This window comes from Phyllobates terribilis, unplaced genomic scaffold (assembly GCF_046119375.1).
Source record: "Phyllobates terribilis strain yellow unplaced genomic scaffold, ASM4611937v1 Scaffold_1__5_contigs__length_1240528914, whole genome shotgun sequence".
NCBI lineage: Eukaryota > Metazoa > Chordata > Amphibia > Anura > Dendrobatidae > Phyllobates > Phyllobates terribilis.
The window spans coordinates 1133948305-1133974328 of record NW_027362761.1 but is presented as its reverse complement, the minus strand read 5'-3'; the positions used below and the strand labels follow the sequence as shown (position 1 = coordinate 1133974328).

Below are 26024 nucleotides of genomic sequence, written 5' to 3'. Positions count from 1 at the left end.
AAGAATCTCACATCAGTCTTATATAGTGTGAGCAGTGGGTAAGTGCACAAAGTAACCGTCTCATTTCCGCCTATTAGTATGACTGATGCACTACAAGCGTTGTGTGTGACCGGCATGTCTGGCTATGTAATGTAGTAGGAGCAGAGGGAACTGCCGGATAGGATCTGTACCGCCTCACTGCCGCTGTGGACACATTGCAGAGCAGGTGTAAGAAATGTATACACATCATAACCTAAAGGGGACATAGGTGAAGCTCTCAAAACCCAGACAGACGTGATCAATAGTAACATCCGGAGGTCTGACAAGATTACACTGGGGGCCGTCTCTTCATAGGACAATCCTGATTCATTATAGCAGTTTCAGTCTCTAGAAAATAACGCTGTGACCCCCTCATATACCGGGAGCGGCAGACATACCTTCCTCTTGCTTGATGGGAGTGCTGGGGGGTGTGCGGATTAGGGAATGGTCAAGAGGAATATCCTTCTGTTCCGTCAACTCTTCTGGGGGTCCTAAAGACAGAAAATTTTGTATTATAGAATATATGATATCAGCACTCTGTATAACGAAGAAAACTGCACATTAAAGCTAAAAGATGACAGATTTCCAGACCCCAAAATCCTCCAGGAAAAAAAAAGAGCAAATATATCATATTTATATAGAGGCACTATAGTTATTGACAGCAGAAAATAGGAAAAATGCATTTCCAAATACATAAAACTTCCCTGTTCATGTAAAGAAGGGATCAATATCATTAATTTTAATGCAGTGGGGTTGAAAATAAAGGTAATATTTATGGTGTTTCTCTGCAGCATATGGATAAAACACAGAGCTTTACTGCACCCTCCGATGCGGCTTGCACACACTCCCGCGCCCCCTCCGATGCGGCACGTGCACACTCCCGCGACCCCTGCGATGCGGCACGTGCACACTCCCGCGCCCCCTCCGATGTGGCGCATACACATTCCTGCGCCCCCTCCGATGTGGCGCACACACACTGCCGCGCCCCCTCCGATGTGGCGCATACACACTCCAGCGCCCCCTCCGATGGGGCGCGCACACACTCCAGCACCCCCTCCGATGTGGCGCACACACTCCCGCACCCCCTCCGATGTGGCGCATACATATTCCTGCGCCCCCTCCGATGTGGCGCACGTGCACACTCCCGCGCCCCCCTCCGATGCGGCACGCGCACACTCCCGCGCCCCCTCCGATGCGGCACGCGCACACTCCCGCGCCCCCTCCGATGCGGCACGCGCACACTCCCGCGCCCCCTCCGATGCGGCACGCGCACACTCCCGCGCCCCCTCCGATGCGGCACGCGCACACTCCCGCGCCCCCTCCGATGCGGCACGCGCACACTCCCGCGCCCCCTCCGATGCGGCACGCGCACACTCCCGCGCCCCCTCCGATGCGGCGCACACACTCCAGCACCCCCTCCGATGTGGCGCATACACATTCCTGCGCCCCCTCCGATGTGGCGCACACATACTCCCGCGCCCCCTCCGATGCGGCGCAAACTTCGGGCCTGTGACCTGCAGCAGGACAATCAGCAGGGTACGCAATTTATATATACAGTACATTTTTTTTCTCAAGATAAAGGAAAACTTTAATTCCGATATTACCAATTGTGACCTGGTGTCTTGCCATCAGGAATTTTTTTTTTTTTACATGGAAATTTTGGGGTCTGGAACAAAACAAGAATGAACAAAACATGACAAGTTACTTAATTAACCTTCACCAGGATTAGAAGATCTAACTGCTTCGCCAGAACCAGGATCCACGATGTGTGGACACCTTATGACAGATACAGTGTAGATGGATGATTCATTTTGCAAATCACATGAGAAAATCTTATCAAAAAGGAGATTTAGTAGATTGTAGAAGAAATCTAGAAGATTTTGGCAACTGCCAGAGATTCCCCACACCAGATTCCCAGAGGTGTAATCAGCAACAAAAGATATATTGGTGGCACGTGGGCCCTTGGTGAATATACCTGCAGTCTCAGGCCCAGGATTAGAGCTGATGTTTAGAGCTCGGATGACGGCCGTGTGAAATTCTCTGTGTGGAGACTCCAGATTGTGGGTCTTTTCTAGAGAACCATCCATATCCTCCCCTAACCCTTGAGTAGACACCTCAATCACAGGGAAATTGTCACGTTGTTTCAGCACTTCTTGTGGTACACTAGTTGTCCGAACCGTGGCCTGATCTTGATTTTGGGCCAGTTCTACTTGACGCTCTGTAGACCTTGTATGGGGACCTCTCAAGTCCATACATAGAGCTTGTTCCTCCATAATGCCGCTACTTGGGGTGGAAGCAGCTAGGATGTATATAAATAAGGTAAACTCTGATAAGAGCCAAAAATCAAATCTACTCACTACAACTGGTAAACAGCACTTAACGGGTTAATCCTATCTCGTATATTCATGGCTTATCTGCATCAATCTCGATAACTGAGCCCAGTCATGTGCAACTGTCACTGGGGAGGAGGTCATGCAGAGTGCGTGACTATCCATTCATTTTCGGAGTTCTGAAAATTGCCAAGCAAGATGGGAAAGCCCCCTTCCAAAATAGGACCACCTGTTTAAAAGGGGTTCTCCAGGAATGTACTAAACAAACGGCAGCCCATCCTAGTAATGAGTCAGGACGGGCAGCAGTATGAATTAGTACAGCTCCCGAGATCGGTGTCTCAACTGACAGAAGCGGTATCGCAAGCACACATACCAGTGAGCTGCAGAAGTGTCTGATGGGAGAGGTAATAAATCTTGACTGAGAATAAAAGATTTTTTTCTCAAACCCTCAGTGCAGAGTCAGCCAAGGAGAAGATTAATTTCTTCTCCAGTCTGTGTGTGCTTACGATACAGTTCCTCTGTCAGTTGAGACAGAGGTCTCAGGAGCAGTGTTTCTTCAGACTACCTGTCCTGACATGTGACTAGGACATGCTGCTGTTTGAACACGTACAGTGGGTACAGAAAGTATTCAGACCCCTTTAAATTTTTAACTTTGTTTCATTGCAGCCATTTGGTAAATTATAAAAAGTTCTTTTTTTCTCATTAAAAAGTATACTCTGCATCTTATCTTGACTGAAAAAAAAAACAGAAAAAGTAGAAATTTTTGCAAATTTATTAAAAAAGAAAAACTGAAATATCACATGGTCATAAGTATTCAGACCCTTTGCTCAGTATTGAGTAGACGCCCCCTTTTGAGCTAGTACAGCCATCAGTCTTCTTGGGAATGATGCAATAAGTTTTTCACACCTGGATTTGCGGATCCTCTGCCATTCTTCCTTGCAGATTCTCTCCAGTTCCGTCAGGTTGGATGGTGAACGTTGGTGGACAGCCATTTTCAGGTCTCTCCAGAGATGCTCAATTGGGTTTAGGTGAGGGCTCTGGCTGGGCCAGTGAAGAATGATCACAGAGTTGTTCTGAAGCCACTCCTTTGTTATTTTAGCTGTGAGCTTAGGGTCATTGTCTTGTTGGAAGATGAACCTGCGGCCAAGTCTGAGGTCCAGAGCACTCTGGAAGAGGTCGTCATCCAGGATATCTGTACTTGGCCGCGTTCATGTTTCCTTCAATTGCAACAAGGCGTCCTGTCCCTGCAGCTGAAAAACACCCCCATAGCATGATGCTGCCACCACCATGTTTCACTGTTGGGATTGTATTGGGCAGGTGATGAGGAGTACCTGATTTTTTCCACACATACCGCTTAGCATTATCACCAAAAAGTTCTATCTTTGTCTCATCAGACCAGAGATTCTTATTTCTCATAGTCTGGGAATCCTTCATGTGTTTTTGAGCAAATTCTAGGCGGGCTTTCATATGTCTTGCACTGAGGAGAGGCTTCCATCGGGCCACTCTGCCATAAAGGCCCGACTGGTGGAGGGTTGCAGTGATAGTTGACTTTGTGGAACTTTCTCCCATCTCCCTACTGCATCTCTGGAGCTCAGCCACAGTGATCTTGGGGTTCTTCTTTACCTCTCTCAACAAGGCTCTTCTCCCACGATTGCTCAGTTTGGCTGGACGGCCTGGTCTAGGAAGACTTCTGGTGGTCCCAAACTTCTTCCATTTAAGGATTATGGAGGCCACTGTGCTCTTAGGAACCTTGAGTAATGCAGAAATTCTTTTGTAACCTTGGCCAGATCTGTGCTTTGCCACAATTCTGTCTCCGAGCTCCTTGGGCAGTTCCTTTGTGCTCATGATTCTCATTTGGTCTGACATGTACTGTGAGCTGTGAGGTCTTATATAGACAGGTGTGTGCCTTTCCAAATAAAGTCCTATCAGTTTATATAAACACAGCTGGACTCCAATGAAGGAGTAGAACCATCTCAAGGAGGATCACAAGGAAATGGACAGCATGTGACTTAAATATGAGTGTCTGAGGAAAGGGTCTGAATACTTCTGACCATGTGATATTTCAGTTTTTCTTTTTTAATACATTTGCAAAAATTTCTACATTTGTTTTTTATTTTCAGTCAAGATGGGGTGCAGAGTGTACTTTAATCAGAAAAAAAAGAACTTTTTAGAATTTACCAATTGACTGCAATGAAACAGTGAAAAATAAAAAAGGGGTCTGAATATTTTCCGTACCCACTGTAATTCAGGGCTATTACATTACATTCTTGGAGAACCTCTTTAGTGTAGATTATGGTGTAGATTAACCAAGCCATGTACAATGCATTTTAAATGTTTTTTTTTTCCCCTACAGTAGCAGTGCTTGACCCTGATAAATGTGCTTTCAATGACAGGCAAACAATTTGCCCATGCCTATGGTATACTGGGAGCATTTGATAGGTGCCAAAACACCACTGAAAACACATAAGCAACCCACAATTGCATGGCGAGAAGCCAGTGGACTCTCAGAGATAACTGTTCATGGACACTCCAACAAGATGTCGGCTGTATACTACTACTGGTGTAGCTTCTGATGGCATGGGCACAGCTCCTGTGTCATCCACAAAACATACCATTGTATTTAGTAGGTGCTATAACCGAGGTTGTGTTTTGGCCCTTTCCCATCAGGAGAAGACTACACTACAAAATGTTAAAAGAAAAAACCAAAACAAACTTTAGGAAATGTCTGTATATGCCTTCCCATAGCACACTGTATTTTAGGCTATGTGCCCACGATGCAGAAATGAAGCAGAAAATTTCTGCAGCATTTCAGCATCTCCCTGGCAGAAAAAACGCATGCAGATTGTGCATGCGTTTTTCCTGCCAAATACATGCGGATTTGAAGCGTTACTCACATGCGTTTCTGCATGCGGATTGACAAGCGCTTTCCAGGCGATTTTAGCATCACTTGGAAAGTGCTTGACAACTAGGTCACACTATATAAATCCATGCAAACAGCATGGATTTATATAGTGTGACCGTAAAAGAAGGTTTAAAAATAAAAAAATAAACCTATACTTACCCTCTGATGGCCCGGCGTGTGTTGCTGCGCTCATTCCTGGCTGCCAGCTGATCGTGGGACACTACACTGAAGGGCCAACGGTCACATGACTGACGTCACCGCAGGTCCTTCAGTCCTGCCCGCAAGCACAGGGAAGGAGACCGGGGGCCATCGGAAGGTGAATATAATCTTTATTTTTTATTCTTTTTTTTACAGGTACAATGGTACCCAGGTCTGGATGAGAGAGTCTCCTCTCCTCCAGACTTGGGTACCATCCGCACATTGAAAAGCATATAATCCGTGAGTACAAATGTACTGACACGGATTATGTGTGTCTCAATGCAAGTCAATGGCGGCGATTACGCTGCGCTTCCGCAAAATTAATGGACATGCTGCGGATGTTTGAGCGCAGCATAAACGCTGCGGAAAAATCCGCAGCATGGGCATTGACCGTGCGGCTTGTCATTGGGGACCATGGGGGGCGGATTACCATGCGTTTTTGAAGCGTTTACGCTGCGGAAATTCCGCAGTATAAACACTTGAAAAATGCATCGTGGGCACACAGCCTTAGAGTGTCAGTATTACAATCAGGGGGCTTTTCTGTACTTTATACACTGTCTGCAAGAACCCACCTTCAGCATCTCTCTGCTTGCGCTCCACTTCCTTGCGATACTCTTCTAGCTCTCGGTCCGTCAGTTTGTTGAAGGGGTTTGGCCCAGCCATGCCGACTATAACCCTTGGCTGGTACTCCTTCTCGATAATTGCCTTTGAAGCAGTTATCAGCTCTCCCTGGAAAAGTATTAAATCACAAGGTTAAGAACATATGGTACAATTAATCAGGAGATAGAAATCATTTTCAGCATTACTATAAAAGCAGTATTCATACAAGTGTATATAATAGTAATCTATCTATCTATCTATATATCTATCTATATCCCCAAATCCCAAAAATACAAAACAAAAACATTTTGATTTTGCATTATTCTCAACTAAGCATGTGGCTGAATGAAAGGCGGACTGTTCAGTAGATCATAGGCAGCCACTATCTGGTGCCGAAACCCGGGATTGTCACATTGTTATTGGTGAATATTTCAGACACTCTAGGACAATACACTGTTGGTTCCACGTTGATTCTGCTGCAGTAAAGCATCAGCAGTTCTATATTACAGAGATGAAAAACATCTGAACAACTGCTTCTTAAAATTATAAATTGGTAATTATCTAAATCTCTGCCCTCTTGGGCGAAGTAGAAGACCCACGTACAAGAACAGTTCTTGGGCCCTTTGCTCTCCATGGGCACACAGCATCCAACTATGCCTCAAGGATATCGCAAATAGGTAAATCCCTTACGTGGCGTGCTGTCATGGTGCTGCCGACAATAAGCAAACAAAGCTTTCTCCTTCATGATACTACAAATATTCACGAGTGTGCATTCACCAAGTCCGAACAGTATATATTGGGGTAAATACTAACAGATGAACAGAAGGCTCCAACAAGTGCCATGCAAGAGCGACAGGGCATGTCTAGAAGCATGCAGCTTTAAGACGGGTGGCTTCACTTTCACGATGATGCGTGAAATGAGCAACAGTGAATGTACAGAGGAAGAAGTGGTATTTATGCGACTGTCGGTGCAGTGTACGGTCATCGTGTAAAGAGTCACAGACTCCAATTCTATAGAAAAACCATTATAGTGCAGGAGGGAGCACTGCGTAGATGACCAGACACTGGGAGACAACACCTCACTGTATGATCACATTACATCCCACACTGTAAAAGCACCTAGATATGAGCAGCGTGGGTCACGTCTGGTCTGTGCCGCTATGCCATGTATTTAATAAAATTTCCACCGACCCTGCAATTCCCTACAGTGGTCACGTGCTGTCTACCCACATTATCGCTGAATCCCTGGCAGCAGGGTGTTGTTGCCCTATACAGCATCACTGCAGAGTGGCTGCAGCAGTCGTGTCCGCTGCAGCAGTCGTGTCCGCTGCAGGGAAGCAAAGGATGGCAGCGCCAGCAGGATCAAGAGAATACTTCTTACTCTAAGCCATCTCCTCCTTTAATACTAGGAATTATTTTCGCTTATGAGCTGCGTATTTTTGTGTCTTTTTTTTAACATTACCCACATCACAGAGCTAGAGCTTGTCAAATGAGTCAGACATATCTCATCTCCGTCTACCGATGAATACGTACTTCTGTAACTTCCATCAATTAACCCTGAACAAGCGTAGATACGCCATGCCAGCGTTACACAGATAGTTAGGATAATTCCACATACACTATAAACAATTGGTGTTAATTTAACGTGAAATGTCATTATTAAAGGTCTCCAATGTCCTCCCATTCTAGTCTCCGCAGCTCTTCAATGTCCTTCCTATTCTAGTCTCCGCAGGTCTCCAATGTCCTCCCATTCTAGTCTCCGCTGGTCTCCAATGTCCTTCCTATTCTAGTCTCCGCAGGTCTCCAATGTCCTCCCATTCTAGTCTCCGCAGCTCTCCAATGTCCTTCCTATTCTAGTCTCCGCAGGTCTACAATGTCCTCCCATTCTAGTCTCCGCAGCTCTCCAATGTCCTTCCTATTCTAGTCTCCGCAGGTCTACAATGTCCTCCCATTCTAGTCTCTGCAGCTCTCCAATGTCCTTCCTATTCTAGTCTCCGCTGGTCTCCAATGTCCTCCCATTCTAGTCTCCGCAGCTCTCCAATGTCCTTCCTATTCTAGTGTCCGCAGGTCTCCAATGTCCTCCCATTCTAGTCTTTCCATGTCTACAGTGTCCTCCTATTCTACTCTTCGCAGGTCTCCAATGTCCTTCCTATTCTAGTTTTGACACGTGTCCACCGAGCTGTATTCACACAGCAATCCTTTCTGCGATCGTCAAATATTGAACGTTTTTTTCCACAGGTGAAACATGTTAACCGTGCAGCCAAAAAGGTTCTGGAGAAATCAGATAACCTAAGAGATCCCTAGAAATAACCTATCTTGTGACAATAAAAGGGCGTTACCAAGATTAAAAGTGGTCTAATAAGTTACTGATTTCTGGGGGGGTCAGACTGCTGGGAATGGTCTTTGTAGAGCCCCCTCTGATTGGAGTGAAGGTCGAGCATGCGCCCTTCCACTCCATTCATGCTCTATAGGACTGCTGGAGACAGTACAGTGGTCAATCGAGTACAGGTGTTTGGCTATTGCAGACTAAGCCCGATGCTCCAGACCCCCGACGGCCCCCCAGCAATCAGTAACTGCTAAACCTGATAAAATTTGCAGTCTAGGAAAGCAATGGAACCTGAGGTCCAGATTCTGAAGATGGAACCGTTGATCCAAGGATTTTTTCTGGAGCCATGATGGAATTTTTTTGGGGCAAGTAGAATCCACCTCATAGGGGTTTTTTTGCCTCTCTTTTGGATCAACATAGTAAGATCAGATGAACTTGATTGACTGAAGCTTTTTTTTTGCTCGTTTTAAACCCAATCAACCCGGGAATCATGAAATGCATCCATTAAGCTTGAAATGGAGTTGAAAGGTTTACTAAGGGTGCAACCGCACTGCAGACATGTACAGTGGTGGTGGTGCTACGCCACTAGCTTATCCCATGCTGAAAGGTTTATAAGGGGTTTTCCACTTTCAGGAAATGCTCTAAAATAATATGCAGATCAGGTATTCACCCTCCCCAGTTCTCCGGGGATATAACTGTATTATTGAGTTATAACTGTAGAGGTAATATTACGTTGATTTGTGCCGTCTATCTCTGCTTGGCCGCTAAGCTCAGTGATGATGTGCGCTACTGACGGGGTGTCACCGCTGCAGTCAGAACACGGAGACCCCAGCAGCGGACAGCGTATGCTTGACACAGGGAGCATGCAATGGGGAAGAGGAAAAAAAATCCCCCAAAAATAAAACTACTCTTTTAAATACCCATCATGTAAGAATAAATGATACAAATGGGTGTGCATATACCCCTCCAAGAAGAAGCACAAATAAGGGCTGTATATACCTTTCTAACTGAGTGGATTTTAGCTGGACTAAAGGTCTGCTCTGACAGATCGAACCCATCAATAGTTTCCGAACAGTCGGAGAGAGGAGCATCCTGAAACAGCAAATTGAGGAGACACAGCAGACCAGAGCTGATATACAGCGTATAACACGAGCGAGGACATGCAAGACGACATGGCGGGAATGGGGGGTGGAACATGCGCGTAGCAGACAAAATGTGAACTGATGACTGCAAAAGGTTCAGACATGGCTGATGAGGGAAGGGGGCGAGGACTGGACTGCATCCAACACACGGCCTAGTCCTGTATGCGCCAATACTCTGAACTAGCCGACAAACAGATTGCATATCACGTTTCAGGACGAGTGATTGCACTTTATGGCGGATAGCTCTGCAGCTGCAGTAAATGTTATATTGCCTCCTGTCATCTTATCGGACGGCAGTCTGCACAAAATGAACTTTTCTAATTATGGATGGTTAATGGAAAAAAAAAAAAAAAAACCCACAACGGATGAGATCAATATCCTAAGGAGATGGTAAATGATACAATGGAGGATTGTGCGGAGTAGTTCAGGTTTGCAGGGATCTATAGCTCTCTGTACTACATATTTGCCAGTAATGCCCGGGGTTGACAACGTCACATTTTTCTGGTCATCTGGGGGTGCAGACAACGGCTGGCAAATATGTCACATGTCAATATTTAAAAGCATGAAACCTGCCGATGGGTGCAAAAAACAGAAGTATATAGAGACCTTTGCAAACACAAGTGTTTTTTTCAGATGACATCGGTGGAGTCCATGAGCCGATTGCAAAACTAAAAGTGCTTCCTAACTTCCCAGTACAGGCCATGATTGTGCGGGTGGTCTCACCCCTTCATCACCTGGCACAGCCTTTTTTTTGTGCTTTCGTTTTTTCCTCCCCTCTTCTTCCAAGAACCATAACTTTTTTCTATTTTTCTATCAACATTAGGACTAGTGTTTTGTGGGATCAGTTGTAGTTTTTAATGACGCTATTCACGTTACCATACTGAAAAAAAAATTCTAAAAAGTGGGATGAAATGATGAAACAATCAATAAAGTCTACTTTTATTTGGGGCTTTGTTTTTACAGAGTTCATTGTGTGCTAAAAATGACCTGCAAAACATGATTCTCCGGGTCAGTACAATTATGGCAATACCAAACAACCCCCAAAAATATATATTTATTTTTTACCATTCTAGTGGCTAAAATAAAATTCAGGACTTTGTAAAAATAAATAAATCTCATCATTTTCAGAGACCTGTAGAAGCTTACATTTTTTTGTCTGCTGAGCTATACTTTTATTGATCGCATTTTGTAGGTACACGTGATGCTTTTTGGTGGAAGTCCAGCAACCAAAAATGACAACTCTGATATTTTGCTCATTTTTTGAGTGTTTCATATACAGTTTAAATTTTATATTGTGAAAGATTGGACTAATACAGACAGTGATGCCCAATACTTTAACATTTTATTTTATTTAACTAAGAAAGAAAGAAAAAAAAAACGATGGGCAATTTATTTTTCGGTCTCTCTTGGGAGACCTGAACCTGTAGCTGTTCCATTTCTTATACTACGCACTTCAATAACTCAGCGCAGCTGTACATAGCGCAAGTGACATTCTCCAATGAAGTCCAGCCACAGATTACATGTCATAAGAGAATTAATATGACCGCCATGGGGCCTTCAGCAGATAACCTATTGGTTCTCTTTGATCATGTGGTGGGGGAAAATGGGGCCACAATCTGTACATTAAAATGATTGACAGCGGCATTTAAATGGCTGAGCAGAAGCCGACGTCTGCCCGGTATGTCCCTGTACACGACTTGATATATTTTTGTCAAGTGGTTAAAGGGCTTGGCCCAGCATATCAACAGAACAGGCAAAAAGTTGATGTGTTGGGGCCCCGATTGTTCCCGAGAATATGACCAAGTCCTGTAAACCATGGATGGAGCTGCACCCAACCGCCGCTGCACCAAAAAGAGGGATATCCTGCTGCTGGGATCAGTGGGGGTCCCAGCGCTAGATTTCCTCAGAAATCAGCACCTTTTTACTGCAACAGTTATTGCCTTAGATTGTGTGCTTTTTTTTTTTTTTTTTTACACTGAAATAATGGCGTCCTCGAGGGCCTGAATCAAGGGACACTTCTCTACATAATGCTGCAGAAAAGGTCCAAGCTGATGGACTTTCCCGATGTAATCATGTGCCATCCCAGGTTGGCCACATTTCTCCGCTAAAGCCATTTTAATTCTTAAATCTTTCCTTCACTGGTGAAGTTAGAAGAGTGATTGATTAGTGAGCACAGTTAAGAGGAAAAAAAAATACAGATCTTTGTTATTATTCAGGGTCACATAATCTACCCCCCCATTTCTAGCCACCAGCAGGGAAGGTCATTAAGAAGCTCCATCATGCATGGCATTCAGCGATGGTGCCAGAAGCCTCCGTCGTCGCGGCCATGCTTGTACCACACACCAAAGCCACTGGTGACTATTGTTATTCACTACGCAGGTTTGCAAAGTAAAGAAGCCGCCTGGTGCACTTACCTTGTACACAGATAGTCTCTGTTAATTAAAAAATACCATTAGAGTGATGGAAGAAGACGACTAGTTACATCGCACATATGTAAAAGGTTAGAAACTCACCTGTGCAACGCTTCTGTCCACCACCACGCCACAGAGGACCTGGGACTGAGGGCCGGCTGTTTTGATGTCTTGCAAATTCTGCTCTCTTATCTGAGAGGAGATAAAAGAGGCAAAAATCAATATAATGAGTGCAAGAAAGATCCAAAACCTAGCACTCCTCTAAAAGGGATTGCTCAGCAAAAAGCCCACTTTCACCATCCATTACATTCTCGGTTTGCTTATGGAAAATTTTTGACCCTTGTTTGAAGAAGTTTTATAGGAATATACAGCCTCCCCCCTGCCATCCCCCCACCTCATGTACATGAGACTCTGCACACTGAGCCCTATTACTTCAGTGCACTGACATACTGGCGTTGCCTGAGTGCAGACCTAAAGGCATGAAAGATTTTTTCCATTTCTCTTTTCTTAGTCCTTGTAGCGGTGTCCAACTAAGAGTGGGTTCTTTACTAGGAGGACTAGCTCTGTGATCACTTTATAGGAATTTGAGAGCTGCACCAAAGGCCTGTGCTTAGTGACAGGGCTGTGGAGTTGGTAAGCCAAAACTTTGACTCAGACTCCTCAATTTCCATGACACCGACTCCACGACTCCGACTCCCTCATACACGGCTCATGTTTAAGTGATAAATTTACTGTACCACAGATTCATCTCAGCTAAAAGTCTAGACCCTTAGATCAGGGATAGGACAGACATTTATAGGACATTTCATAACTTTCCCAAATTCTTCTGAAAAAATATTCCCCACAAACTGCACTGAACTACTGTACCCAATTTATTATATATTTTAGGAGTTGGAGTCAGTCAATTTTATACTGACTGACAAAATGGGCCCCGACTCCAACTCCACAGCCCTGCTTAGTGATCTAACTGTGAACTGCGCCAAAGGGCTGCGCTCAGTGACCTAACTGTGAGCTGCACCAAAGGCCTGCGCTCCGTGACCTAACCGTGGGCTCCACCAAAGGCCTGCGCTCAATGACCTAACCGTGGGCTCCACCAAAGGCCTGCGCTCAGTGACCCAACAGTGAGCTGCGCCAAAGGCCTGCGCTCAGTGACCCAACAGTGAGCTGCGCCAAAGGCCTGCGCTTAGTGACCTAACCGTGAGCTGCGCCAAAGGCCTGCGCTCAGTGACCTAACAGCGGGCTCCACCAAAGGCCTGCGCTCAGTGACCCAACAGTGAGCTGCACCAAAGTTGTGGTGTTCCCCTCTGTACACTACGTACTTATGTCAGAGCTGATAACAGCTGGTGCGGAGTGTCAGATGATCTGATACTGCTGACCTATCCTAGGAGTAGGCTGTCAATATAAAAGTAGTGAACAAGCCTTTTAAGGCCACAGTATGTCAATTTAAGCTAAGGAAATCAGCCTTTGCAAAGCATAGGGTAAAATCTGACAAATCTGCAACAAATTAACATTTGAAACATGTGGATTTTGATGTGGATTTGCCACAGATCTGTGACAAAACTATGCACAATGCACTTAAAAACCTTTGCATTTGATATTGCAGAAACTAGACGAAATAACGGGCTGAGCACCATCCAATGCAGCAATGTAGAATGGTGGAAGACGATATTTACCTTGTTCCTCATTTCTTGCACTTCTTTGGGGTCTGTGTTCAATGGGACAAACAGGCTAGGGACAGCAGAGGTGGCAGATCTAAGCCCTTCCTCTTTAGTCCACTGTAAGATGAAGAACAGTTAGGTGGTCAGGAGCGGCTCGTGTCCGCAGACGTACACAGCTCAGTCATGCATTTCACAAGTCAGATAGGAAAGTGAACCAATGATCATGCTGCTGGAGAACTCAGCGGGAGATCTGGCAAAACAGGAAACAGAAAGCCCCGATATTTACACTGGGCGGTGCTGACCGCTGCGAGTGATCACACCGCGACCTCCGAGCGCTGGGTGGGGACTTCAAAAACAGAATTTGGACGGATATCATCCTTTTATTATTATTAGGTCTGACTTTAACCCCTTACTGCTACACAACATTTTCTGACTGTACAGCTGAAGGTTCGCAGTGATACTCAGGGCAAATATTCATAATTAGTAAAATGGAGCTTTGTACAGTCATTTAATATATCACGACGGTAAGTTATCTTCATCCGGTCTCTCAAATGCAAATTTCTAATATGTTCTGCAAACGATATGTTCTTAGAAATACGTTCGGGTGAATACAACCCAATTCTGCTCAGTTAAAGGGGGGTACTTCACAAATTACCTGGAACCTACAGGGTTCTGATTAAAGGTGGCTTGACTTCATCTGACTCCATAGTTCCCATAGAAGTGAATGGAGAGTGCCACGTCTGAGCATGGTCACCTTTCCATTCATCCACCACTTGGTTATGGCAGCTGCTGGCTGCTCCACCTTTATCCTGGAGTCAGATCTGAGAAATTAAGACCGACATTATTTCCAGACTTGTAGTCCTCATACCCCTGTTGACCTGGGAGTCGCCACATCCAGGTGCAGATCAACAAGGGTTGCAACATGTCCCATAGGATGTAACATTGTATCAGTGCTAGGGATGTGGTTGGACAAGGAGGCAGGAAGCCAGCTGTCATGGAGTGATCATCTCCTGATAAAACGCTGATTGTAATTGAAACAGCAAAATATAATCTATCAAGGAACCTATCGCTGTAATGAGGCTCCACTACATCACGTTGCTCTCAAATTACACTGCAAAACCCTGCCGACAGATTCCATTTAATCATCCCCTCCCCCAAATAAAAACGTATCCCCTATCGGATGGATAGGGACTAACCCTTTAAGCATCTATAGCATATATAACAATTTGGAAATTTCCATTTGAGAAACAAGAAAAAATGAATTAACTAGTATGTTTGTTAATTATGACATTGGAGAATCACTTAAAAACTTCAAGCAAACTAACGACAATTGTCTAAACTACAGGAGGCGCCTGAGGTTTCCTTTTTATTGGCGAATCATTTTTTCAATAGCAATTAGCGCAACTTCTGCGACTTGTCTGGAGGCTCATGGGATTAGATGAACACTACCAACAGATCATTGATTCAGTTTCCCTACGAACAACAAAAAAAAAAACAACCAAAAACAAAACAGTAAAGCAATGTGGGAAGCAGAAAATAAAAAGACTGCAGAACACAATACAAGTCATTCACCGGGCTCCATCCTTTTGCACGGCCCGTCCAGAGAGATATCTGGATCCAGAATCTCGTAGGACCACTTGGTGCAAAGGGGATTTATACTGTGATTGTGTTTAGCGAGAGGGCAGCACCAACAATTTGCATAAAAAATAAAGAGAACAAATACAAAGAAGCTACAAAAAAAAAGCAAAAAAAAAAAAAAGGAGAAAATCGGGGGATTTTAATTTTGAAATCAGCCAAATCGGCGCAACTAATAAGCCCGAGCTTGTTTTCTAATAGTGGAGATACAGATAGGAGGAGACATGAGAAGTGAGGTTGTAAAAGAAAAAGCAGCGACGGTCCATGGAGCTTAAAAGGAAACCTGTCGCATCCCCAAACCGCTATTAATCTGCAGGTTGCAATGCTATATAGCCACCTTACTGAAAGGGCAACTATCGGGAGGAAATAAACTGTATATGTTATGTCACGCCTCCATGACTGGAAGCAGGCAGCAACTTGGAGGAATAAAGTTAATTTTCTGCCCCTGGTCGCACTTTAAAGGGGTATTCCCATCTCCAAGATCCTATCCCAATATGTAGTAATATTATTATTATTAGCAAATACCTCCAATCAGAAATGTATATTTCTTCTGATTTGCCATGTTGCTTACCCCATGTGCAGGGCATTGCAGTAGCTTAGGTATCCATGGTTACGACCACTAACAACTAGCTCAGTATTGAGTGGTTGTAATCATGGATACCTAAGCTACTGCAATGACCTGCACATGGGGTAAGCAATATAGTGAATCAGAAGAACTATACTACATTTCTAATTGGAGGTATTTGCTAATACTATTATTACACCTACTACATATTGAGATAGGATCTTGGAGATGGCAATACCTATTTAATTATGGCAGCCAGACAGCACAGGGATGCTTTTAACCTGTGAATTGACTATATATCTACTAGTTTATAACCAGAGATGGGTCCAAGAAGATGGGCCTGCTTCTATCAGACATTTATGACACAGCCTATCCTCTGTTAGACAATCCCTTTAAGGATTTACTAAAAACAGCCATGACAGTTCCTAGTGGGTATTCCAGTTGTAAAAAGTATTCACCTATACAAGGAATCAGTTCATCAGCTGGGACCCCCAGCAAATGACAGAACGGTGGGTCCCAAATTCCCTGTATGAATGGTGGCTCCATTCACTGCCCATGGGACTGTTGGAGATAAATGAGCACTATACTCCGCTATCTTTGGCAGTCCCAAAGACAATGATCAGAGCGGTGCTGGACATGTTTCACCTCTCTCCATTCAGGACCTGAGTCCTGGAGATCCGTGGAGGTCCCTCCAGTGAAACCCCCACTGATCTACCAATTATCACCAATCCATCATATTGTTGGAAAATTTTAAAAAAGTTTTCACATCCAGAATACCTCACCAAAATGGTACAACAACAACTTCTCCCAGACAGGACACCCCTAGAGGAAACGTCTACTCTCGATCGACAGATTATAAAACATGATCCATTCCAAATTAATTGTAGGTCCAGCCATTTATAGCAATGGATTCTTTTGGGACACTATATAAAACTTGTGGTTATTCTTAGCTAGAAACCAGAAATAATCTGGATTTCAGGTAGCGTTGATTTGCATTAATGATGAGCTGATCCAAGACAAAAACAAAAAACCCAAACAGCTATATAAAAGGGAAAATGGGGAGGGGAAATAATAGCAACATTTCAATAATAAAGAAAATGATGAAAAATGGAGTCAGGTCATACTCACTTTCATATCTTCATAAACCATTACTGCGCCTTATTTTTTTTTTCATATAAAATGGTAAACACATAAATGAACCGATAAAGAAATGGCACATTGTGGTCACTGGCTCCTGCTCCATGTAAATAGGAGAGCCGGACTGGGAGATGACCATTCAAGGATTTCTTTTTATAGGTGTTTACACCCCTCCCCTTCCTCATCTGCCAATCAGAGCTCAGCAGTGTCAGACTGCGAGTGCTGTGATTGGCCGTGTCGGGGAGGTGTGAGAGCACACGCCCCCAAAGACGAATCTGAAGAAACGCACAGCTGGACTGCAAGGAAGAGATTTCACATACTGCGCTCCAGAACAAATGTGAATATTGATGCAATGGAGCGACACAGTGTAACATGGAAAAAAGTGTTAGAATTGGTGGAGCTCTGGGATTTTTACAATTTTTTTTTTTTTTTAACAAGTGACATGTCATCTAAGTGAACTTAGAGCACCATCTAACACTATGGTGACCTTCCAGGTATGTGGATTGACAGCTGCAGCTGTAATATGGTTGATTAAAGGCACCCTGCCAAAAAACAGTCTGAAGAGTATAAATTAATATATTGGGAGGGATGGCTTCTGGTCAAAAATTGCCAAAACTATAGTGGGCGAGACTAATCTAAATATTAGAAGCAAACTCAAAACCAGGGCACCCCATGATACTACAGCTGCAGCTTATGCACCAACATGGAAATCCTTTTGATGATAGGCGTATGCTCCGGTTGATTCTTAGCCCTCTTGTATCGCTTGAATGGACATTCCCTTTAATTACACAAGAGAAAATGCGACTCATGGACAACTTCTGACACAGGACATACAACAGAACGTCAGCAAGACGGAAAAAACATTAGCGTGTGACATACAGAAGAGCAATAGTCTCATTGGTTTCGGAAAATATTCAAAGATAAAAGAACATGAACAGCAGGGAACGAGAAGCCATTAGATGTCCTCTGGTATAGAGTACGTCTAAGTAATGACAAATGCCAGCAAGGGAATCCATGTACACAGCTTTCACCAAGGTTATGAGCATTCATTTCTGTTTTCAAATTATAGGGCAGAAAATATTAGAACATTAGTTGGTTAGTTTTTTTTAACCTTGCCCTCTCCTAAAAAATATAAAAAAATAAAAGTGTATAAATATAAAATTATAGATTATAATTATATATACAAGCAACCAGATTATAGCAGGACAGGCCACCATATACAAGCAACCAGATTATAGTGTGGCGCCCCTGAGGGTTCAGTCGCCACAGAGGTACTGCATCTCACCCAGAGGTGTGGTATCTCACTCAGGTAAGGATAGAGTGCTGCCGGGACCCTAACACCTGCATCCAACACTACACTACTCCAGACCAGCAGGAGGGGCAAGATGCGTCGCTTTCCTGCTGAGCCCTGTCCCTGGCTGGAGTGAGGGGAACCAAAGTAGGGGGAACCATGTAGTGGGTGTGGGTGGAGGAAGTAAATCAGGGGAGCACTTGTTGGGAATAGTATAAAGTGGGAAGCCATCTTGGGAGTGAGAGCAGTCAGTGAGATCAGTCTGAGAGGAGAAGTAGTGGGAGCAGGAGTTCTGTAGGAGCTAAGGAGATAAGGTAGGGTTGGCCATGTTGGATTTCAACATGCTTGATCTTTGTGAGGACAGTACATAAAAATACACAACTGAACCCAACGGCACAAAAAGAAAAAAAAACAAGATGCCATATATTTGGACCATTTTCATACTTCTAAAAATATCCAAAGCTGCATGTGTAAAAAAATTCTACATTTTTTTAACATTTTGTGATGAAAATATATACTACTACTTGTGCACGTGTTGTTATCCTAGCATTTGAGCTCCTTATCATGCACGGATTTGTGCAAAATAACAAGAGTCTGATTGTAGCTTTCTAAATGGAAAATAAATGATAACATTTATAATTCGAGTAAATTACACTGATGTACTTACTAATATTAAACGTTTTACAATGTGGACTGTAGCAGATGCATTGTGCAAAAAGCAGCACTAAACTTTCAATATAGAGCAAAATTTGGTGTTTCTTATAGGAAAAATACATCCAGTCAAAACTCTACTGCAGTTTCTTAAATGAAACCATCCGCATAGCCACCATCTGCTACTGCAGCTTTGCTCGCCGTACAGTCCACCTCTGAACTACAGTTCAGCAAAAAGATTAGCAGGACCGTGGTCCAGCGGCCACGCCAGTAGTTGGTGACTGCTGCACCAGAGCCCTGCAATCCTCTTCCTAACGGCCGGCATCCTCGGCGCCTCTTCTGATTCTTGGGCCCGGCACTGTTGTGTCAGATTGCGGCACACATGACATCATACAGCATGAAGTATCAGGTCACTGCAATGAGGGCTTAAAACCTGTGCCGTTATAAGGGCGAGTTTCAGTTCAGGAAAATTATACTACAAAAGGAAATAATAATCTGACTTCTCACGTTCAATTGTAGAAATGATGCCTTAAAAGGGAAAAAGATAAATAAATTTTAAAAATTATAAATTTCCCTTCTCCGTTGTCAGACTTGTTGCTAGGTACACAATGGGGTTGCTATACAGTTTTCCTTACCATCAGCCTTTCTTAGATTAGTCAGGTCTTTAGTTTGTCTAGTTTTCTGTCTTTTATCATATTAGATTAATTCGTGACTGCTAATTTTACCACTTAGATGTATAAGAGCCTGAGAGGCAAGTAGCCCTTCATCTTGGTAGTGAACCCCAATGGGGACAGTGATGATAAAGGTCTGTAAAGTGCTGTGGAATTAATGGCGCTGTATAAGCAAGTAAAAGAAATAAATCTTAAAGGCAACCTGAGTCGATTTGTGCTGTCTAAACCCCGGGCAGCATGAATTAAGAGTTTAATAGCAATCTGACATTTCAGAGAAAAAGATCTCTCCCCCCCCCCCCACGCCGCTCTAGGTGATTTACAGGTTTTCGGTCGTGCGAGTTAACACGAAGAAAGATCTGTCAATCATCTTGGGTGGAGTGGGGAGAAGCCGTAGTAGTCTCGTGTCTATGGTCCTGGCCGGATCTGTAAACTAGGAGCAGCCAGGCTCCGACTCATGCCGCCTGTGGGTCTCTAACAAAAGCCAGAACCCCTTCGTCCATCTCTTAAAAACAAAAAACCTTATCTAAGAATTTTCCTTAAGGTGGTATCTATAATGAAGTGTTGGCTGCACTTCAGTTATGGCGCCCCAACGTCTACTGCCAGTTGTCATTGTCGGCCATCTACTGACATGCAACGTTTCATGCAGAAGGAGGCGGCTGGCGTCAGGGACTTGAAAGCTTTGGGAAAATGCACCAGAAAGGGAAGAAGGGAAAGTGACAGACATTAGACCACAGGTTAGCAATTAAACTGCTTAAGAAGTTAACCCATCACAAAAAGCATAAGAAAGCGTCATATATTTGCGAGGTTGTATATTCTGTTAGTAGCAATTAATGGTCTTGCAGACAAGACAGAAAGAAGATGGCGATCTATAGTCTTAAGCAGTTTCGAGCAGACTACAATAAAGGTTTTTCTACAGACTATTCCACTGTAGGAAGGTTACGAGGAGGAAATAGAGGAGTGGGAAGGAATCCCACTAAGGTATTCCAAAAGCTTCCAAGTGCCAGTCACCTCAGGTTGCTCTATATCAACTATGAACAGTAAGGTAGGCACAGACCAAGCAGTTGGTTATACAGCTTGGCACGCAGACACCGGACGAGAGAGACTGCAGCAAGGGTTTCACGTGATCGTGTGTAATGTTCGTCCACACCTTAGTCTTCGACTTGGGGCTGCCTCCGTTCTGCCCTTCATCTGGGGCTTCGTCTGCTCTACCAGAGTTCAGCCACTTTGTCTTCTCACGCTGCTGTTTCTGAAAACTGTGTCTGAGAGGAGAACATGTGCCTGAGTCACCATCACTGCCGAACGAATAGCCGGTGACGCTGGCTGGGATCTCAACGTCACTGTATTTTTTGGCCTTGTCTCGCAGGGCAGGACATCTATAGGGGTAGCCAGTTCTGTATCCCTATGGGAGAAGCAAGACAAAGAAAACTGTAAAACATAGTAGATAAAAGGTGCTTCCTATAAACAGGTAAGGTCGGTCAATACTCCCTCACCCAGCTCCTGCCTATAGTGTCATCTTCTTACACCCTAATATTTTGTCCCCCACTTTTATCAGAAAGAGCAGTCTGCTGTGTTCTCCATACAGTATAAAACATATACCATATGATATACAAATATTTACTTTTTTTTTACAACGGCAGTCAAGGATGTATGGCCATATAGTGATGCACATGTCAGGAGACTTTGTAGGTGAGCACTCTTGAGGGAAGAGTAAATCAAGATTACGGAAAAAATTGCACTTTTTTTTTAACTTTTTCTTTTAAGAGCCATATCTTGGCTCATAAGTAAACAAAAATTACATCAAAAATTAGTGTGCAATGGTGACATTCTCCCCACAATTCCACTTGTCAGTGATTGAGGCTTCCCAATCTCTGGGCAGCATGTATCAGAGCCTGGCAGCACGACTGCAGCAGTGGAGGTTTTTTTCCTGAAATGCCAATGAAGCAACAAAGTTTGAGGATCCGGCCAGTGACCTCAGACGTGAGAGAAATGACTAGCCCAGAGCCTCCCCTTCCTGGCTTCTCTGCCTCCCCCACTTTAGTTGATTGACAGGTCTTTCCTATACACAGGGAGAGACCTGTCAGTCATGGGAACAGAGACACGAAAACAGACTAGTCACATCTATGTAAATGGTTCCCAACAAGCCCTTCAACTATGAATCGACTGGCAGGTTCCCTTTATTAAAAATAAATAATTGATCGGAGGCCCGTAATTTTTTTATTTATATTTATATTTATATTTATATATATATATATTTATATATATATATATATATATATATATATATATATATATATATATATATATATATATATATATATATATATATATATATTTTTTACCTCTTTGTGAAGACTTTTATTGATACAATATTAGGGTACAATTTTTGTTGAAATTCTGGGATTTCATTTTTTTTTCCTATTAGTGTTTACCGTATAAATTTATTAATTTTATATTTCCATAGATCAGACTTTACAGACATAATACCAAATGTCTTCTTTGTACACAGCATCGGACATGTGATATACATGTACACCACATGTAGAGAAGTGGTTTAAAAAAAAAAAAAAAAAAAAATTCAAAATGGCAAATGTTTTTTTTTTCCCCTTTGTTAACATGTGTCTTAAAATGCTATCAAAATTGTTGAAATTTGCCTCTTTTTGTAACACTTTGCTTACTAGATTATCCAGCATTCGCATGAGGGCTTCAAATTCTTGCTCTCCAACAAGCCATTTTGGATGTGCGACAGAGTCGCCAGACGGTGACTCAGGTGAACGAGACTTTTTGTATTTGCTAGGATCTAATAGTACCAAGTTGTCTGGTCCCCCTGCACTTGCGAGAGTGCGAACCTAAGGCAGGAAAATACTTTGTTAGGATCTAATGCAATATACAAATAAAACAAACAATCTCCATCGTCATTGCATCATCTGGTATATAAGAATTTTCAGTATGCTCCCACTTGTTTAGCTGTGTGCCCACTATGCGTTTAAGCATTTCAGCAGCGGCAATTCCGCGGAAGAAACGCTTAAAAAAAAGCTTGGTAGAAGATCTGCCATGTTCCCCAATGAGAATCCGCATGTGCTGTGCACATGCTGTGGAAATTTCCGCTGTGGATTATAATTGCAGAAAAATCCGAAACACTACCAATTATTTTGCGGAAGCGCTGCGTTTCACTGCATCTGTACATGCGGAATCCATGCGTTTCAATGTGAGGATGGTACCCAGGTTTGGAGAAGAGAAGAGGAGACTCTCATCCAGACCCGGGTACCATAGTACCTGTAAAAAAAAGAATAAAATAAAAAATAAATAGTATACTCACTCACCTTCTGACGTCCGGTGTCCTTGTCTCGGCTTGCCGGCAGCTAGCAGTGGACTCAAGGACCTGCGGTGACGTCATTTAGTCAAGCGACTGCTGACGTCGGCAGGTCCTTTAGTCTACCGCGAGCTGCCGGCAAGCCGAGACAAGGACATTGGGGGCCATCAGAATGTAAGTATAATATTTTTTACTCTTCTTTTACGGTCACCCTATATAAATCCATGCTGTTTGCATGGATTTATATAGTGTGACCAAGTTGCCAAGCACTTTCCAAGTGATGCTAAAATTGTTTGGAAAGTGCTTGACAACCCGCATGCGGAAATGCATGTGAAGAACGCTTCACATCCGTATGTCCCTGGCAGGAAAACGCATGTACAATCCGCATGTACAATCCGCATGTACAATAAGCATGTACAATCCGCATGCGTTTTTTCTGCCAGGGAGATGCAGAAACGCCCAGGAAAAATCCGGAGCATTTCTGCATCGTGGGCACATAGCCTTTGTCTCATGTACAGCACAACACGTCATTATCTAAGAAAATCAGATATCAGACCTATAAGCGTTACAAGAATTACCTGGATCTCACAGGCAGACACAAGGTTGTGGATATAATAAAAAGCCTCTTCTACAGTTTCTCCCATAGTTACGAGTCCGTGGTTTCGGAGAATAAGTACCTTTAAAAAAATATGTTATATATAGATATAAATATAAACGGAACGGGCAATTCTATGGTACAATCAAATTATAAGAAATATTCACTTTGCTTCTGGGACCCAAGTTCTTCTGTATTAGCGTCTTCTCCTCCTCATCGACCAGTATGCCATGATAGTCATGATAGGCCACCTCTCCGAGGCACAGGGACTCCGGAGACAGCGGCAGTAAGCCACATTTCATTGCAGACACCTTGGAGGGAAAGTTACAACTTTCACATATCAGCTCCAAAAACAGAGCAGATATTCACAACTGGAAGCTATGGTTTCTGTGAATTTTTGTTAGACCTCACAAATATGGCAGCAGAAAGTGCATGGAGCCTGTACAGAGGCATGTAGCCATGGCCGTGTGCGCTGCTCACATCTGCGCAAAAGGGACTACACTTCCTATATAAAGGATGGCATATTGCTAGGAAATGCAGCCACTTTATGACCTCTGGGACCCCCAACAATCCTGACAATGAAGGGGCTATAGCGCTAACTTGGCACCATGTCTCCTCCTCCATTGCCCCTGTACAGTAGTGGCCCAGGTGCTTACACACAAAAAAAAGACACTAGTATAAAAACACAACTAAAGAGGTAGAAGAGCGCTGCTCTCCATACTTACTGCAGCCCCCGCAGGGGTATGGATATGGACAATGCACTTCACATCAGGGCGGGCGGCATAAATAGCAGAATGCAGTGTGAACCCGGCCTTATTCACTCCTAGGTTTGTACTGCCACGGTCCACTATGTCACCTTGAAGGTTGACTTTTACCTAAAACATTGAACAGAAAAAAAAAAAATATATATATATTGATGTCATCTGTTTTGTAACACATCTGTTATGCATACATATGCACACCAAACAAAATATGCACACAGTGTATATATTACACACAAACATTATATATACACACATATGCATATATAAGCACACTAACCAAAATATATACAGTGCATACATTACACATACATATATGCACACCATGTATATATCATACACACACCTATACACGCTATGTATTTAGATATTACACACATATATACAGCTGTGCTCAAAAGTTGACATACCCCGGCAGAATTTTTCCTTTCTTGGCCTTGTTTCAGAGAATATGAATGATAACAAAAAAACTTTTTCTCCACTCATGATTATTGGTTGGGTGAAGCCATTTATTGTCAAACTACTGTGCTTTCTCTTTTTAAATCTTAATGACAACCAAAAACACCCAAATGACCCTGATCAAAAGTTCACATACCCCAGTTAATACAGTGTATTACCCCCTCTAACATCAATGACAGCTTGAAGTCTTTTGTGGTAGTTGTGGATGAGGTTCTTTATTTTCTCAGATGGTAAAGCTGCCCATTCTTCTTGGCAAAAAGCCTCCAGTTCCTGTAAATTCCTGGGCTGTCTAGCATGAACTGCGCGCTTGAGATCTCCCCAGAGTGGCTCAATGATATTGAGGTCAGGAGACTGAGATGGCCACTCCAGAACCTTCACTTTGTTCTGCTGTAGCCAATAACAGGTCAACTTGGCCTTATGTTTTGGATCGTTGTCATGTTGGAACGTCCAAGTACGTCCCATGCGCAGCTTCCGGGCTGATGAGTGCAAATTTGCCTCCAGTATTTGCCGATAAGGTGCTGCATTCACCTTTCCTTTAACTTTTACCAAGCTTCCTGTGCCTTTGTAGCTCACACGTCCCCAAAATATCAGCGATCCACCTCCGTGATTTACTGTAGGAATGGTGTTCCTTTCATCATAGGCCTTGTTGACCTCGCTCCAAATGTAACGTTTATGGTTGTGGCCAAAAAGTTAAATTTTGGTCTCATCACTCCAAATTACCTTGTTCCAGAAGTTTTGAGGCTTGTCTCTGTGCTGTTTGGCGTATTGTAGGCAAGATACTTTGTGGCATTTGCACAGTAATGGCTTTCTTCTGGGAATCGACCATGCAGCCCATTTTTCTTCTAGTGCCTCCTTATTGTGCATCCTGAAACAGCCACACCGCTAGTTTTCAGAGAGTCCTGAATTTCAGCTGATGTTATTTGTGGGTTTTTCTTTGCATCCCTAACAAATTTTCCTGGCAGTTGTGGCCAAAATTTTTGCTGGTCTACCTGACCATGGTTTGGTTGTTACAGATTTCCTGATTTTCCATTTGTTAATCACAGTTTGAACACTGCTGACTGGCATTATCAATTCCTTGGATATTTTTTTGTATCCCTTTCCTGTGTTATACAGTTCAACTTCCTTTTACTGTAGATCCATTGACAATTCTTTTGCTTTCCCCATGACTCACAATCCAGAAATGTCAGTGGCTGGATGAAAGATGCAAGAGTCTGTCTGGATCCCAGAAACTCACTCAGCTTTTATGTACACACACCGATTACAAGCAAACAGGTCACAGGTGAGAATGTTACCTTTAGCAGCCATTAAAACCAATGTGTGTCAAATTCTGTGCATGTTATCAGGCCAAAATCACCAGGGTATGT

At 43.4% G+C, this 26024-nt stretch overlaps 1 protein-coding gene across 15 annotated transcripts in view; it reads right to left on the bottom strand.

The window, feature by feature from the left end:
- ADD1 (adducin 1) overlaps positions 1 to 26024 on the bottom strand; it is an 85044-nt gene that overhangs the window by 6973 nt on the left and 52047 nt on the right. For 3 of the 15 annotated variants that reach the window (XM_073647385.1, XM_073647447.1, XM_073647393.1), the window contains exons 6-17: positions 24166 to 24315; positions 23608 to 23751; positions 23424 to 23522; positions 22211 to 22381; positions 20590 to 20934; positions 13601 to 13702; positions 12030 to 12119; positions 11931 to 11948; positions 9374 to 9466; positions 6021 to 6177; positions 1994 to 2317; positions 417 to 509 (exon numbers count right to left, since the gene is read on the bottom strand). In XM_073647385.1, coding sequence (XP_073503486.1) covers positions 417 to 509; positions 1994 to 2317; positions 6021 to 6177; positions 9374 to 9466; positions 11931 to 11948; positions 12030 to 12119; positions 13601 to 13702; positions 20590 to 20934; positions 22211 to 22381; positions 23424 to 23522; positions 23608 to 23751; positions 24166 to 24315 — 1786 coding nt within the window. The remainder of the gene's footprint in view (positions 1 to 416; positions 510 to 1993; positions 2318 to 6020; positions 6178 to 9373; positions 9467 to 11930; positions 11949 to 12029; positions 12120 to 13600; positions 13703 to 20589; positions 20935 to 22210; positions 22382 to 23423; positions 23523 to 23607; positions 23752 to 24165; positions 24316 to 26024) is intronic. The other 12 variants (XM_073647402.1, XM_073647501.1, XM_073647436.1 and 9 more) reach the window with 8 other exon arrangements.